Source organism: Sinocyclocheilus grahami, unplaced genomic scaffold (genome assembly GCF_001515645.1).
Source record: "Sinocyclocheilus grahami isolate Dianchi unplaced genomic scaffold, SAMN03320097.WGS_v1.1 scaffold959.1, whole genome shotgun sequence".
NCBI lineage: Eukaryota > Metazoa > Chordata > Actinopteri > Cypriniformes > Cyprinidae > Sinocyclocheilus > Sinocyclocheilus grahami.
The window spans coordinates 32,683-49,031 of record NW_015506138.1 but is presented as its reverse complement, the minus strand read 5'-3'; the positions used below and the strand labels follow the sequence as shown (position 1 = coordinate 49,031).

At 33.6% G+C, this 16,349-nt stretch overlaps 1 protein-coding gene across 1 annotated transcript in view; it reads right to left on the bottom strand.

The window, feature by feature from the left end:
• Positions 1-11,228, bottom strand: part of LOC107564753 (nidogen-1-like) — a 36,790-nt gene extending 25,562 nt beyond the window's left edge. Inside the window, exons 1-5 of the mRNA XM_016249904.1 lie at positions 11,000-11,228; positions 6,820-7,122; positions 4,963-5,195; positions 3,725-4,068; positions 768-908 (exon numbers count right to left, since the gene is read on the bottom strand). Of these exons, the coding sequence (XP_016105390.1) occupies positions 768-908; positions 3,725-4,068; positions 4,963-5,195; positions 6,820-7,122; positions 11,000-11,191 (1,213 nt within the window). The 5' untranslated portion in view covers positions 11,192-11,228. The remainder of the gene's footprint in view (positions 1-767; positions 909-3,724; positions 4,069-4,962; positions 5,196-6,819; positions 7,123-10,999) is intronic.
• Positions 11,229-16,349: the final 5,121 nt, after the last annotated feature.

Here is a 16,349-nt window from a genome sequence, read left to right as displayed (position 1 = left end):
TTGTAAAATTGTAAATCAGTATACATTAATGTATATATTTATATATATATATATATATATATATATATATATATATATAGTATATAATATATTATTTTATTTCAGTTAACATTATATCAAGTGACTAAATGTTTTTTTAATGGTTTTAGCTTTAGTTAAAATTAAACTAAAGGAAAACGAGATATATTGCCCTGGCAACTAGCTGAAATAAAATAAGTTTATTTTTTACATTTTATTTTATTTCAGTTAATGTTTATTGTATTTCAAGTAACAAAAATGCTTTTATTTTTATTTTTAGTTAACTACTATTGCAAACTAAACAATATATATCCTGATAATGTATGTTTAGAGTTAAAATTATGTGACCCAGTGTTATTTTAATATCATTAAAATATACTATTATCATTTTTATTAATATTTGGGGGGGGGGAATTCATTTTAATTTTAATTCTAGTTCAAGTTTTACTGATTTTGCTGTGTGTGTGGGTTTTTTTTCAGTAATTTTTTTTCAGCTTTAGTTTTAGATATTTTAGTGCTTCAACTAAACAAAAATTAGAAATGTTTCCTAGGCAAAGAACTGAAATAAAATATGTTTTTTTTATAAATATATATTTATTTTAGAATTTATTTTATTTCAGTTTATGTTTATTTTATTTCAAGTTACTTCAAGTGAAGACATTTGTTTTATTTTAATTTTAATAATTTTTTTTTAAATTTAGTTTTAGCAAGTGATAGTAAACCTGGTTGCGATGCAATCATAAACTCACCTTCGGCGACACAATCCTTGCCGTTGCCGTAGTAACCAGGTTTGCAGTGACAGCAGTATCCGGCAGCGTAATCTCTGCAGTCGGCGAACACAGAGCACTTGTGCTTGTTGCTGGAGCACGTCTCGTAATTATAAGAAAACACTGCCAAAAAAAGAAACATTTGATATGGACACACAATTTAGACTTGTTCAGCTGAATATAATTTAGGGGTGTAACGGTACACAGGTCTTTCGGTTCGGTTCGCATGTATTCCAAACAAATCATTCCATTTTTCCATGAAACTCAGACAATAAATGCCGTTTTGGCACTCTTTGATGTGGCAAGACAGATCGCTGTATAAATGCCTCAGTTCTGATGGCAGCGCGATCATCCCTTCCTCTTTACTACTAGTTATAACACGAAATAATCATGAATCTTGGAAAGACGTCATTAAAACTGCTTGTAAACAAAATGTCATTTCATTTACCTCCGGCAAGTCATCAGTAGCTATGTTTCCATCCACCTATTTTTATGCGCATCTTGGGATTTCGCATAAAAAGACGCTGGATGGAAACGCCAAGATGCGCATAAATTCTAAAAATGCACATATAAAATGTATGCGCTTAACTAAGTAGGATAAATTGGATCTTATCCAATAAGAAAACATGCGCATAAACTACGATGCAAACACTTTTACCGAATAAACTCGTTTATGCGCATCAAAAAAGATGGGATAGCGTACCTGGATAAACCAATGTATCGATCTCGTCGCACAGCATCTGAAATGCTAGTTTTGTAAGTCTAAAATGTCTACGATGCAAACACTTTTACCGAATAAACTCGTTTATGCGCATCAAAAAAGATGGGATAGCATACCTGGATAAACCAATGTATCGATCTCGTCGCACAGCATCTGAAATGCTAGTTTTGTAAGTCTAAAATGTTTGAGCAAAGTCTCGTCAAAGTGCTTCTTTATAATTAACTCCCAGAACTGCGTTCCCAAACAGCAGACTCTCCGAAAATAAGATAACATGACCGCGTTTGGTCAGCACGCTCTGAAGCTCATAATTTATTGTATACGAAAAAATATTATATACAGAGTCTTCTCCTACTGCAGCGAATTTTATGATATTTAGCGCAAGTTTATTTAGGAAGTGACGATTTTGTTCTCTTCAACTGGATGGAAACGGTGCTTTATTCGCAAATGTTTTATGCGATATTCCAATTTTGAACATTAGTTTAATTCGTAACTTTGAATGGAAACATAGCTAGTGTCTACAGCTCGTTATTTACTAGAGAAATAAAGTCTAGAGAGGAAATATTAGACTATATAATTAATTCTATTTTACTTAGTTACTGATGTCTTAATTATTTAATGTATGTTTAAATAAATCTTTTATGAAACAAGTTTTGACAGCCACTATGTAAATGATTATATTTCAACAACAAATAGAAATTGTATAATTTAGAAGTTAATTTAAAAATAGCATGTTTGCATACAAATTTTTATTTGAGCGTTGATTTTTATAGTTAAAAATCAATAGTAATTTAATTTAAGTTTGGGCTCTGTTGTTAATTGTACCTTAAAGTAATGTGAAACGGCTCCCTATAGTTTAGGGAGTTTAATTTATAACATGTTATTAAATGTGGTATTTTTACGTGCTTTCAGATGGAGCAGCATTTACTACACAGAGCCGTAGTTCACTGACAAGCTACGTAAAAAAAAATCGCAGAAGATATAATAGCGAGATTATAAAAATATATATAAATCAAAGGCATCGTTCTGCGATTATGACAGCTGTTTGCGTAGCTTCTTCGTGAACTACGGCTCTGTGTAGTAAATGCTGCTCCATCTGAAAGCACGTAAAAATACCACATTTAATAACGTTTTTACTCACACGTCAGTCGAGTGTTAGAAATTAATCCTTCTGTGAGATGATGATGATGTGGCTTCTTACACAGAATAAGGCACACAACATATTTCATAGTATTCTAAGCATTGATAAAGGCATTGCATTATTATATACTTTATTATAACAAAAATTATAATAAGACAAACTCAAATAAACCATATGTGACCCTGGAGCACAAAACCAGTCATAAGGGTCAATTTTTTAAAATTGAGATTTATGCATCATCTGAAAGCTGAATAAATAAGCTTTCCATTGCTGTATGGTTTGTTAGGATCGGACAATATTTGGCTGAGAAATGTGGAATCTGAGGGTGCAAAAACATCCAAATATTGAGAAAATCACCTTTAAAGTTGTTCAAATGAAGTTCTTAGCAATGCATATTACTGATCAAAAATTTAGTTTTGATATATTTACGGTAGGAAATGTACAAAATATCTTCATGGAACATGATCTTTACTTAATATCCGAATGATTTTTGGCATAAAAGGAAAATGTATAATTGTGACCCATACAATGTATTGTTGGTTATTGCTACAAATATCCCCCAGCGACTTAACACTGCTTTTGTGCTCCAGGGTCGCATATATTGCCGTAGTCGTGTGTTTATTAGTCACGTTGAATCAATGAAAGCAGTTAAATCTTCTGTTTATTCAGCTGCAGCGATAGGGATTTCCTGGGTTCCTTCTGCGGGGCGTATTTGAAGTTTCTCTGGCCTTCAGATGGATATTTACTGCTGATCACAGAACCGTGCAAGATGCGCATGACTTATCGCAGCTTATAACACGGAGAGTTCTGGTCCTTGATTCTGATTGGCTGAGCCGCGTTCGAAGCTGTTGTAAATGACTCTACAAACACACACCTTTGTTTACTTCTGTGTGTTGCTCTGAAACCACTTTGTAGCAACCACAACTGTTTCTGAGGAGCTACATTGTTTGGTGGAAGAACACTGTTTTTATTAATATCATTACAATTTATTTGCTCTGTTTTATTTTGCCTAATCGCGATTGTGATTTCTTTGTGATTTATCGCACAGCCCTACCCCTATAATCAGTGTTTTTCTCTCACCGTCGATGTTCAGCTCGTCCTCATCGATGATCAGCACCTGTGGGTTTTGCGGTTGTTGTTGTTGAGACGTCTTCGGTCGCGGATGAACGTAACGATACTGAGGCTCGTCCGGCGTCGACGACTCTGCGAACGGCTCTGGACTGGCGAGCGTTTCATTCGGAGGTTCGGAGGTCAGAAGCTCCTCATGAGGTCGATTCCACGGGACGGACGGCTCGGGCACCGGAGTGTCCACCATAGTCTGCTCAGTCGTGACCTCTGTGACCTCTCCAGGTGTGATGGAGGTGAAAAACGGAGACGTGCCGATCTCGTAGACCCAAACGCCAGGCCGGCCCGAGTTCGTCTCCCTGAGAAGAGTGAAGAGGAGTTGCAACACATTCATATTTAATAAGACCAGAGGGAAAATCAGATGTGAAAACATTTTCGTTTCCTGAAATAAAAGAAATGCTAACTGAAATAAAATAAAATAGTTGCCAAAGCTAGTTAATTTAGTCTAACTTGATGTACTGAAATAACTGAAACTATAATAAACATTTATATGTATATATATATATATATATATGCATACAACAACAACAAAATTACTAAAATGTTAATGGAAAATGCAAAATATTAAATATTTAAATGTATTATTATGTACCACTAAAGTAACACTTTAAAGTAAGAGTAACTATATATATATACAGTATATATATATATATAAGTAAATATTATCCCTATAAATGATAATGAATACATTTACCCAGTGTTATTTTAGTTTGTTATTTTAAATTATATATATATATAAATATAAAATATAAAAATGATTTTATACACACACACACATATATATATATGCATAAAATAAAGTTTTAAAAGACTTATCAGTTTTTATAGTTTCTATAGTAATTATATATAGTTTTTCATAGTTTCTATATTAATTTAGCACAAATTCATTCACTTATTCAATATTTAATATAGAGAGTTACTGTTGTTTAGTTAAAAACGGGGACATTTTATTGTTCGATTAAACTCTATAGTAATTTGGCACAAATGAATCTGTTATTTAAATTAGGTAGGTATTTTATTTTAATATATTATTCATTTTCATATATGATTTTTTTTAAATATACATAGTTTTTTTTCTTGTGGAACAAGACCCCTGCATTTATGAATAACTGACTAATAATTAGCCCAGATTAATAATACACAATTAATAATTTCACTTTCACTTTCATAGCTATGTTTAAAATGGCACTTACTGTGCGAGAGCGCTTATTGACTCCTCGCTGTCTTGAGTGATGCGATAGTAAGCTCCTTGAGTGGACCCCCAGCCGAACCAGCCCGCCACCTTCCCTTCATTGAAGCCGACTTCAACCAGCTGATCCTCATCATTCATGAGAGTGGAGCCGAACTGCATGCTCTCCTCTGGATACAGCAGGATGGCATACGACGCCGACTCCATGTTTGCTACAACCAGCTGGAAAGTATTTCTCTGCAACAGATTTACAACAAGTCTGCATTTCAGGAAGGAAATGACAATATTGTCTTTTTACAGCTACTTTAAAGCTGAAATTAAATTTGCATAACTGAAGAACTTTGCAACATCAACACTTTTATTTTCACGATTTGAAACATCTGAAAATCTGTTGTATTGCTATAGTGCTATAGAAATAAATGAGTTGTAATATTGCATATTCGTGCATTTAGCAGTTTTAAAAAACGGCATATTCTTGCGTATTGCAAGAAAAAAAGTTAGCATATTCTTGCTTATTTCAATAAAGAAAAGAATTGCAAGGTCTTTCATACTGCAGGAAAAAACTTTTCATATATTTGCATATTTCAAGACAATAACTGCATATTATATGCATATTTCAATACAAAAACATAGTTTTTTGCATATTTTGCATATTTTAAAACAATAACTACATATTTTTGAACAATGCATCATAAAACTGCATATTCTTATTTATTGCAAAAAAATAACTCTGCATATTCTTGCATTAAAAATTTATATTATTGCATATTTCAAGACATTAACTTTGCATATTCATGCATATTGCAATAAAAACCAGCATATTCTTACATATTGCAAAAATCCTTGCCTATTCTTGCATATTTCAAGACAATAACTTTGCATATATTTGAAAATTGCATTTGAAAACTGCATATTCTTACATATTGCAAAACAATTCTGCATATTCTTGCATACTGCAATAAATAACTGTTCTTACAAAATGCAAAAAACCTGACATATTCTTGCATATCGCAATTAAAAAATGCATATTCTTGCATATTGCAAATCAATAACGTTGCATATTCTTACATATTGCAATTCAAAATGCATATTCTTGCATATTGCAAAACAATAACTTTGCATATTCTTGCATATTGCAAAACAATTACTTTGCACATTCTTGCAGTTTGTATTAAAAAAATGCATATTATTGCATACTACTAGACAATAACTTTGCATTTTTTTCATATTGCAATAAAAAAGCGGTATATTCTTGCATATTGCAAATTAATAACTTTGCATATTCTTGCATATTGCAATACAAAATGCATATTCTTGCATATTGTAAAACAATATCTTTGCATATTCTTGCATATTGCATTAAAAATAGCATATTATTGCATACTACTAGACAATAACTTTGCATTTTTTGCATATTTCAAGACAATAACTTTGCATATTCGTGCATATTGCAATAAAAACCAGCATATGCCTAAATATCACAAAACTCTTTGCCTAATCTTGCATATTTCAAGACAATAACTTTGCATATTCATGCATATTGCAATAAAAACCAGCATATGCTTACATATTGCAAAAATATTTGCCTATTCTTGCATATTGCAAAACAATTACTTTGCACATTCTTGCATTTTGCATTAAACAATGCATATTATTGCATACTACTAGACAATAACTACACATTTTTTGCATATTGCAATAAAAAAATCCATATTCCTGCTTACTGCAAAACAATAACTTTGCATATTCTTGCATATTGCAATAAAAACGTAAATAAAGGTGACTTGGCTTGTATATGCTGTTGTGCCGGCTTCATAACTAACTTTTGTAAGTGCAAAACATTCAGAATTGAGGGACGTACCGTATAGTCATATTCATCTCCTCTTCCTCGTTCAGACTGAGGCGCCATATTCTCCCAGGTGACAATGATGGAGTGAGTGGGTTCGATGCCGTCGTCAGAAGGAAATGCTTGGCCAATGTGCTCTGCAGCTCTCTGGAGCACATCAGGGCTTTTATCCTGGCGGAAAAAGACGTGACCGGCCCCATCGGTGGTGTCCAGATCTCCCAGGAAGGCTGCAATCATACCAAAACTGGCCGGCATCTTCCCCAGGTACTCAGACTCATCGGTGGGTTCAGCCAGAGATATGAAGCCATTGGTGCTGACCTGCAGAGGGTGTGACATGAAACATAAATAAGTAGACATCTAAACCAATATGAATCGCATATTCTTGCATTTTGCAATAAAAATGTAGCATATTCTTGCATTTTGCAATAAAAATGTAGCATATTCTTGCATTTTGCAATAAAAATGTAGCATATTCTTGCATATTGCAATAAAAACTTTGCATATTCTTGCATTTTGCAATAAAAAATGTTGCATATTCTTGAATTTAGCAATAAAATGTATTGCATATTCTTACATATTGCAATAAAAACATTGCATATTGTAATAAAAACTTTGCATAATCTTGCATTTTGCAATTAAAAAAATGTTTCATATTCTTGCATATTGCAATAAAAACATTGCATATTGCAATACAAAATGTTGTATTTTGTTGCATATTGTAATAAAAACTTGGCATATTCTTGCATATTGCAATAAAAATGTAATTTTTTATGACAGTGGCTAGGAGAGAAACTGATATGTACAGGTAAAATAAATTAGTTTTGAATTAAACGACACCGTGAGTGCTAATGTATTACACATATCTGCATAACTTAAGGAATAACAATTCATATCATGTGGTAAAAAAGGTGAAATATTCTACAGACATGCATAACTAGAGAGCAGAACTTCTTTTCTTGCATATCGCACAAACACTTCACATATTTTTGAATACTTCAATAAAAACTTTGCATATTCTTGCATAGGGCAATAGAAACGTTGCACACTCTTTTGCATTTTCTTGCATATTGCAATAAAAACCAAAATGTTGCATGTTCTTGCATATTGCAATAAAACTGCTTAAGGCACAAAAGCAATGTTCACAGTAAATCCGTATAAGCGAGCATAAATGTAGTTTTGTTTAGTAATAATTTATACGAGTGAGAATCAGTGGCTCGGGACTCTTTTAGCTGTTCTTGCATTAAATACAGGTAAAATCACTGTCTGCTCTGAAAAACTGCAAATTATTAGATGTTTTTCTGCAAGAACAGATACAACATCATCATACCTGAAGCCTAAAACAAACAGCGATGTTTTTCTGTGATCTTTCTTTCCTAACGGTGATGGTGCTCGTTATGCCTTCACACTTCAAAAGGTGTTGTGCCATTTAAACTCGGCATGTTTGTGTGTGTAAAAGCTCTTCTTTAACGGTTTCATATTCTTGCATATTGCAATAAAAACATTGCATATTGCAATACAAAATGTTGTATTTTGTTGCATATTGCAATAAAAATGTAGCATATTCTTGCATACTGCAATAAAAACTTTGCATATTCTTGCATTTTGCAATAAAAAATGTTGCATATTCTTGCTTATTGCAATAAAAGGTATTGCATATTCTTGCATATAAAAACATTGCATAGTGCAATACAAAATGTTGCATGTTCTTGCATATTGCAATAAAAACTTTGCATATTCTTGCATATTGCAATAAAACGTATTGCATATTCTTACATATTGCAATAAAAACATTGCATATTGCAATAGAAAATGTTGCATTTTCTTGCATATTGTAATAACTTTGCATATTCTTGCATTTTGCAATTTAAAAAATGTTGCATATTCTTGCATATTGCAATAAAACATTGCATAGTGTAATACAAAATGTTGCATGTTCTTGCATATTGCAATAAAACTGCTTAAGGCACAAAAGCAATGTTCACAGTAAATCCGTATAAGCGAGCATAAATGTAGTTTTGTTTAGTAATAATTTATACGAGTGAGAATCAGTGGCTCGTGACTCTTTTAGCTGTTCTTGCATTAAATACAGGTAAAATCACTGTCTGCTCTGAAAAACTGCAAATTATTAGATGTTTTTCTGCAAGAACAGATACAACATCATCATAGCTGAAGCCTAAAACAAACAGCGATGTTTTTCTGTGATCTTTCTTTCCTAACGGTGATGGTGCTCGTTACAGTCGAATGCCTTCACACTTCAAAAGGTGTTGTGCCATTTAAACTCGGCATGTTTGTGTGTGTAAAAGCTCTTCTTTAACGAGTTTCTGGCAACTACTTAAGTAAAACTGCAGGGAAGCCGCAAAACATGTGAAAAGAAGGTATTCTCCAATCCCTTACTGCTTACACTAGATTTAAATCTAAAAGATCAAGCAATAATGGCAAACAAAGTATAACAAATAGTTCTTTAACAAAATCCAGACTGGTTTCCCAGGATCTTGAACGTCAAATAACGGAGGACGCTCTTCACACCAAAGTGATCAAATCAAACCCCCACACTCTGTGTTTGACGTCTGCTGGTTGTTGAACCACTAAACCTAAAACGTATTGCATATTCTTACATATTGCAATAAAAACATTGCATATTGCAATAGAAAATGTTGCATTTTCTTGCATATTGTAATAACTTTGCATATTCTTGCATTTTGCAATTTAAAAAATGTTGCACATTCTTGCATATTGCAATAAAACATTGCATAGTGTAATACAAAATGTTGCATGTTCTTGCATATTGCAATAAAACTGCTTAAGGCACAAAAGCAATGTTCACAGTAAATCCGTATAAGCGAGCATAAATGTAGTTTTGTTTAGTAATAATTTATACGAGTGAGAATCAGTGGCTCGTGACTCTTTTAGCTGTTCTTGCATTAAATACAGGTAAAATCACTGTCTGCTCTGAAAAACTGCAAATTATTAGATGTTTTTCTGCAAGAACAGATACAACATCATCATAGCTGAAGCCTAAAACAAACAGCGATGTTTTTCTGTGATCTTTCTTTCCTAACGGTGATGGTGCTCGTTACAGTCGAATGCCTTCACACTTCAAAAGGTGTTGTGCCATTTAAACTCGGCATGTTTGTGTGTGTAAAAGCTCTTCTTTAACCAGTTTCTGGCAACTACTTAAGTAAAACTGCAGGGAAGCCGCAAAACATGTGAAAAGAAGGTATTCTCCAATCCCTTACTGCTTACACTAGATTTAAATCTAAAAGATCAAGCAATAATGGCAAACAAAGTATAACAAATAGTTCTTTAACAAAATCCAGACTGGTTTCCCAGGATCTTGAACGTCAAATAACGGAGGACGTTCTTCATACCAAAGTGATCAAATCAAATTTTTTTGCAGCTAAGCGAGAAAAGGACCATTTTTGGATCCCTAAAGAAGTGTACAGTTCTCAAAAGAACTTAGTGTGAAGAACATTTTGTCCAATTCCAAAGATTCCAAATGGAACCACCATTTAATGGCAATAAACCTTTATTTTAAGAGTGTAATATGGAAAAACATAAGCATAGAACCAATTTGGTTCAACGCTAGAGAGTAATAGAAAGCTGTAGATCTCTGATCAACCTCCAGAACCTAAACATGCAAGACTAATGAGCACATTTATAAAGAAACCACATCAGGACAGACCCCTAAAGTAAATATTTATGTCTCTCCCCCAGTGTTTTCTTTCCATGGGGGGCTTTTACTGTAGATATACAACTTCCGAGACCAAGAAGGAGAGAAAGTGGGAGGCAGACATCTTAATATGAACTGAATAACTGCTGGATTTGTAGACTATAGAAAATGTTTAGTGATCAACAGATGACTTTTGAGAACACTTTTGCTTCTTTGGTCAATAGCAGTTAAAGTATTTTAGCAACTACAAAACATGATCCCCAATAAGATGCTTATAGATATGCATGTTTCCTCTTGGATCTCTTGGGGACAATTTGTACAAATTGTTCACTTCATTCATTCATTCATACTGATAATGAACTTGTGTCGGTTTTAAACTTTATGCATAATCTGTATACACTAGTTTCTTTTATTTAAATTAATTATCACTGGAAATATTAGGGAATGCTTAGAAATGCTTATGAAAAAAAAAAAGAAAAACAACAAAGAGGAAAAACTAGAAATGCATTCTGAAAAGTGACTTACGTAAACTTTATCGAACTTTCCTTTGAAGAATAAGAGCGTTTGCTCCAGCTCGAGCTCTCGAACCGAATCGGTTCCAGAATCCAGAATCTGGTCACCAAACCGGATCCCGTAATCGAAGAGCTGCTCCCGGTTCAGACACCGGACCGACACCAGCAGCAGAGCCAGAAGCCCAACACTGCGCAGAAGAGCCATTATACAACTCTAGAAACACCACATATACGTGCGTTTATTGTCCGTCGGAGTGAACGGGGATGAACGGGGATGAACTCTAGAGGTGCGAGAGGAGTTCATGAAGGGCGGAGTTCATGGAGGAGCCTCGGATATCATTTACATTACTGTGGAGATTTGAACCCTCGAGACAAAAGGTGGGGTGGGGGAGTGCACTGAAGTACCCATACTAAAGTCGTTTAATTCTACACTCTAAAAAATGCTGGGTTATTTCAACCCAACTTTGGGTCAAATATGGACTAACCCAACTGTTGGGTTAAATGTTTACATTAAATTTTTAACCCAAAAGTTGGGTTAGTCCAAATTTGACCCAAAGTTGGGTTGAAACAACCCAGCATTTTTCAGAGTGTAGGTATTTTCTACCTTTAGAACATTTACAAGTGTGTCAGAGTAGGTAGGCCTATTTCTATCTGGCGCTAAAATAACAGCGACTTCAGTGGAAATAAGACTACACTCTTAAAAATAAAGGTGCTTCACGATGCCATAGAAGATCCTTTTTGTCTAAATGGTTCCATAAAGAACTTTTAACATCTAAAGAACCTTTCTGTTTCACAAAAGCTTCTTTGTAGCGAAAGAAGGTTCTTCAGATTATAAAAAGGTAAGAAAGAGATGGTTCTTTAAAGAACCTTTGACTGAATGCTTCTTTGTGGAACCAAAAATGGTTCTTCCTCCTGGCATCGCTTGAAGAACCTTTTGAAGCACCTTTATTTTTAAGAGTGTACATTGACAAAAATAAGAACTATCGCCATTCATCACTTCACTATTAATTTATTTCACAACTACATAAAAATAAACTTAAGTCTTCTGTCTACGAGTATTTAACAACGGGATCGTCAAAGACTGTCTGTGAGGAAAAAGCGTAGCCTACTGGGTTTTTTTCGATTCGATTCGATTTTTTTTCGAATATCTTAAGTACACATACTAAAGTGGTTTAATTCCGCATAGCCTATATAAGTGACATTTTCTACAGTTTCAGTAACTTTATAGGTGTGTTAGAGGCAGAGCAGATATTTTCTATTGGCAATGAAGAGGTAAACGTAGCAACAGCAACGTTAAAATCGGACAAACATTGGCAAAAATAAAAACTGTCGCACTTTACTATGAATAAAGTATGTATCACTTTACTATGAATTTAACAGCTGCCTAAGACTTAACAGCTGAATCATCAAATAGCTATATCTGATTGGGAGAAACGCTTAGAGACAACCTACTGTTGTTAAAATACTCTGGATTTGTTGGAATACCCATAAATGATTTGATTCCACTTCTAAGGTACGGTTTCTACGTTTTAAAAAGCTATCCGCGTTCCGATTCCTGATGTGAGATGATGGTTCGCGAATCATTAGATCAGAACTTCTGAGCGGGTTCGCGATTCTTTTGATTCAGATTGGGACGGTGCAGGGTTAATCATTTGATTCAGATCAGAACTTCAGAGCGCAAATCGGGAGTCATTTTATTCAGATTGAATCTTTGAATCGCGAGTCATTTGCTTCAGATCGAATCTTCGAATCTCGAGTCATTTGATTCAGATCAGAAATTCAGAGCGCAAATTGGGAGTCATTTGATTCAGATCGAATCTTTGAATCGCGAGTCATTTGCTTCAGATCGAATATTCGAATCACGAGTCATTTGATTCAGATTGGAACTTCGAAGCGCGGATTGCGAATCATTTGCTTCAGATCGAATATTTGAATCGCGAGTCATTTGCTTCAGATCGAATCTTCGAATCACGAGTCATTTGATTCAGATCAGAACTTCAGAGCGCAAATGGGGAGTCATTTGATTCAGGTCGAATCTTTGAATCGCGAGTCATTTGCTTCAGATCGAATATTCGAATCACGAGTCATTTGATTCAGATCAGAAATTAAGAGCGCAAATCGGGAGTCATTTGATTCAGATCGAATCTTTGAATCGCGAGTCATTTGCTTCAAATCGAATATTTGAATCACGAGTCATTTGTTTCAGATTGGAACTTCGAAGCGTGGATAGCGAATCATTTGCTTCAGATCGAATATTTGAATCGCGAGTCATTTGCTTCAGATCGAATATTCCAATCACGAGTCATTTGATTCAGATCAGAACTTCAGAGCGCAAATCGGGAGTCATTTGATTCAGATCAAATCTTTGAATCGCGAGTCATTTGCTTCAGATCGAATATTCCAATCACGAGTCATTTGATTCAGATCAGAACTTCAGAGCGCAAATCGGGAGTCATTTGATTCAGATCAAATCTTTGAATCGCGAGTCATTTGCTTCAGATCGAATATTCGAATCACGAGTCATTTGTTTCAGATCGGAACTTCGAAGCGCGGATCGCGAATCATTTGCTTCAGATCGAATCTTCGAATCGCGATCCATTTGCTTCAGATCGAATATTCGAATCACGAGTCATTTGTTTCAGATCAGAAATTCCTTGAGGGTTCGCATTTTTTCTGATTCCTTTTTTTATTAAACAGTAGAAGGCATCAAACCATTAAGCAGTACAGTTACAAAAACAAAACTGAAACTTGCTAATTAGCACATTATTAGGAAAGGCGATTTGCAAAGATTCATTACAAAACCTTACACTCACTTCTTCTGTAGGTGAAGCTGGATCACGAATGATTCGTGCGAACATAGACGCATTTATGTAGATCGGGGGCGAACACTGGCGGACTGATGACAGTCACTCTGGGCGGAGCTAAGACACCAGTCCAGTCTGTGCTGAAACGCTACTGTCAATCAAACTATCGTGGGAGGGGCCTGACAGTGTGACGTCACACATACAGACATCTGAGATCGGCTTGATTTGAGAAAGGGGCAAACATTTAACCAGATAAAAAAAAGACACTGGGTGGATTATTATCATTATAGGGTGGTTGTGTACACACACTGCCAACACACATTTCAGTTCAAACAACTTGTAAAAGTGCATGTAGCATCCTATGACCCCTTTAAGTAACTACTCTCAGCTACAAACCCAGATTCTGAGCCTTTTACGCAGTCAGACAACTATTTCAACATTAATAAATGAATGAAAGAATCCTTATTAAGCAGATTGTCGGTAACACTTTATTTTAAGGTGTCCTTGTTACACATGTTACACGTACTTACTATTATAATAACAATAAATCATGCATAATTACACGCAAGTAACCCTAAACCAAACCCTAACCGTATAGAAGTAAATTAATATTACTCAGTACTTACATGTGAAATCCAGCACTGTAACAAGGATGCCTTAAAATAAAGTGTAACCAGATTATCAGTTTCCATGCGCATGTTTTACAAACGTGCTTTTCTGAGAATAATTTCTAGTGGACTGTTTGATATGATCAAGCTCTGTCATGTGTTTCTCTGCACAGGTACAATTATGACCCTGGAGCACAAAAGCAGTCATAAGGGTCGATTTTTAGAAATTGAGATGTATGCATCAGCTGAAAGCTGAATAAATAATCTTTCCATTGATGTATGGTTTGTTAGGATCGGACAATATTTGAAAATCTGGAATCTGAGGGTGCAAAAAAATCTAAATATTGAGAAAATCAGCTTTAAAGTTGTTCAAATGAAGTTCTTAGCAATGCATATTACTAATCAAACATTAAGTTTTGATATATTTACGGTAGGACATTTACAAAATATCTTCATGGAACATGATCTTTACTTAATATCCTAATGATTTTTGGCATAAAAGAGAAATGTATAATTGTGACCCATACAATGTATTGTTGGCTATTGCTACAAATATCCCCCAGCGACTTAACACTGCTTTTGTGCTCCAGGCTCACATTTATGGTTCACAAGCACACATCTGCAGACAAATGAGAGAGACGGTAGAGGAATGTCCCGCACAACAACTAGTTAAAGCTAATTAAAGCTTCAGTAACTGCTCTGACGCTGCATTCCAGCTGTAACATCTGCATTTACTAACAGTTATGGATCTGTTCACAGAGATCTTCACTGGCTACAACATGAAAGATGATAACAGAGCTTTTGTTAAGGTTTGCAGTCACATATTTTCACATAATCTTCTTGATGTTTTATTATCGCCCTCTGGTGGTGACATCACTAAACCAATTACATTACATACAAAAACTAAATAAATATACTTTATATTTTGTATAAAGAAAAGCCATCATATTTTACGACCATTAAGATTTTTTATAAAAAAATTTTTGCGTTGATCATTGTTTAAGACAGTTACGAGTCATTCTCATCTTATGTAATATAATAAAAATATATAACTGAAATTGTACAGCATTTATAGATCATGTTAATATTTTTAAACTGCTTTTATGCCGATTTGAGGCATTTTTATGTTTTTTATTGATATTTATTATTTTTATGACAATTATAAGTCACTCTCATCTCATTATGTAATGTAACAAAAACACTGAAATGATAGTATATATAGATCATACTGCCTTTATTCATGCTTTTATAAAATGACACCAATGTCTTTAAATATATTTAAGATAAACACTGTTATTTCACTGATCACGTGATTCTCATTTGTTCTTTTGTAATGAGGATGATCTTTGTGACCTTCTACTAAAATCAATTATTTGCTGTTAAATTAAGAGTAATGTGCTTCTTACTAACGAGGACAAGAACCGAATGACAAAAATCTGAATAACAAAATAATTCTGAAAAAAGTAAAAAAAAAATAAAAAAAAAACTTACCAAACGTTTTATATATATATATATATAGGAGCTGATATATTTTTTATTTACATTAATATTTATATTATTTATAATAAACAAATGCAAATATAATAAAATTATAATTAAGAACTTAAATAAATGCAAATAAAAACAAATGCTAATAAAATACAATAAACAAATAAAATAATATTTACAAATATTTAAAAAATGCAAATAAAATACAAGTCATAAAAATTAATTTAAATAATTGAATTTACATAAATTGAAAAAAGAAAGAAAACATTTACCAAAAAAACTGTATATTGTATACATTTGTAAAAATTGTATATATAGATAGATATACACACACAAATATATAAACAGTTTATATATTTCTATTATTTATAGTTTTTCATAAATGAAATGATTTGCTGTTAAAATAAAACGAACATGGTTCTTATTAACAAGAACATGAACTGAAAACAAGACGACAAAAATC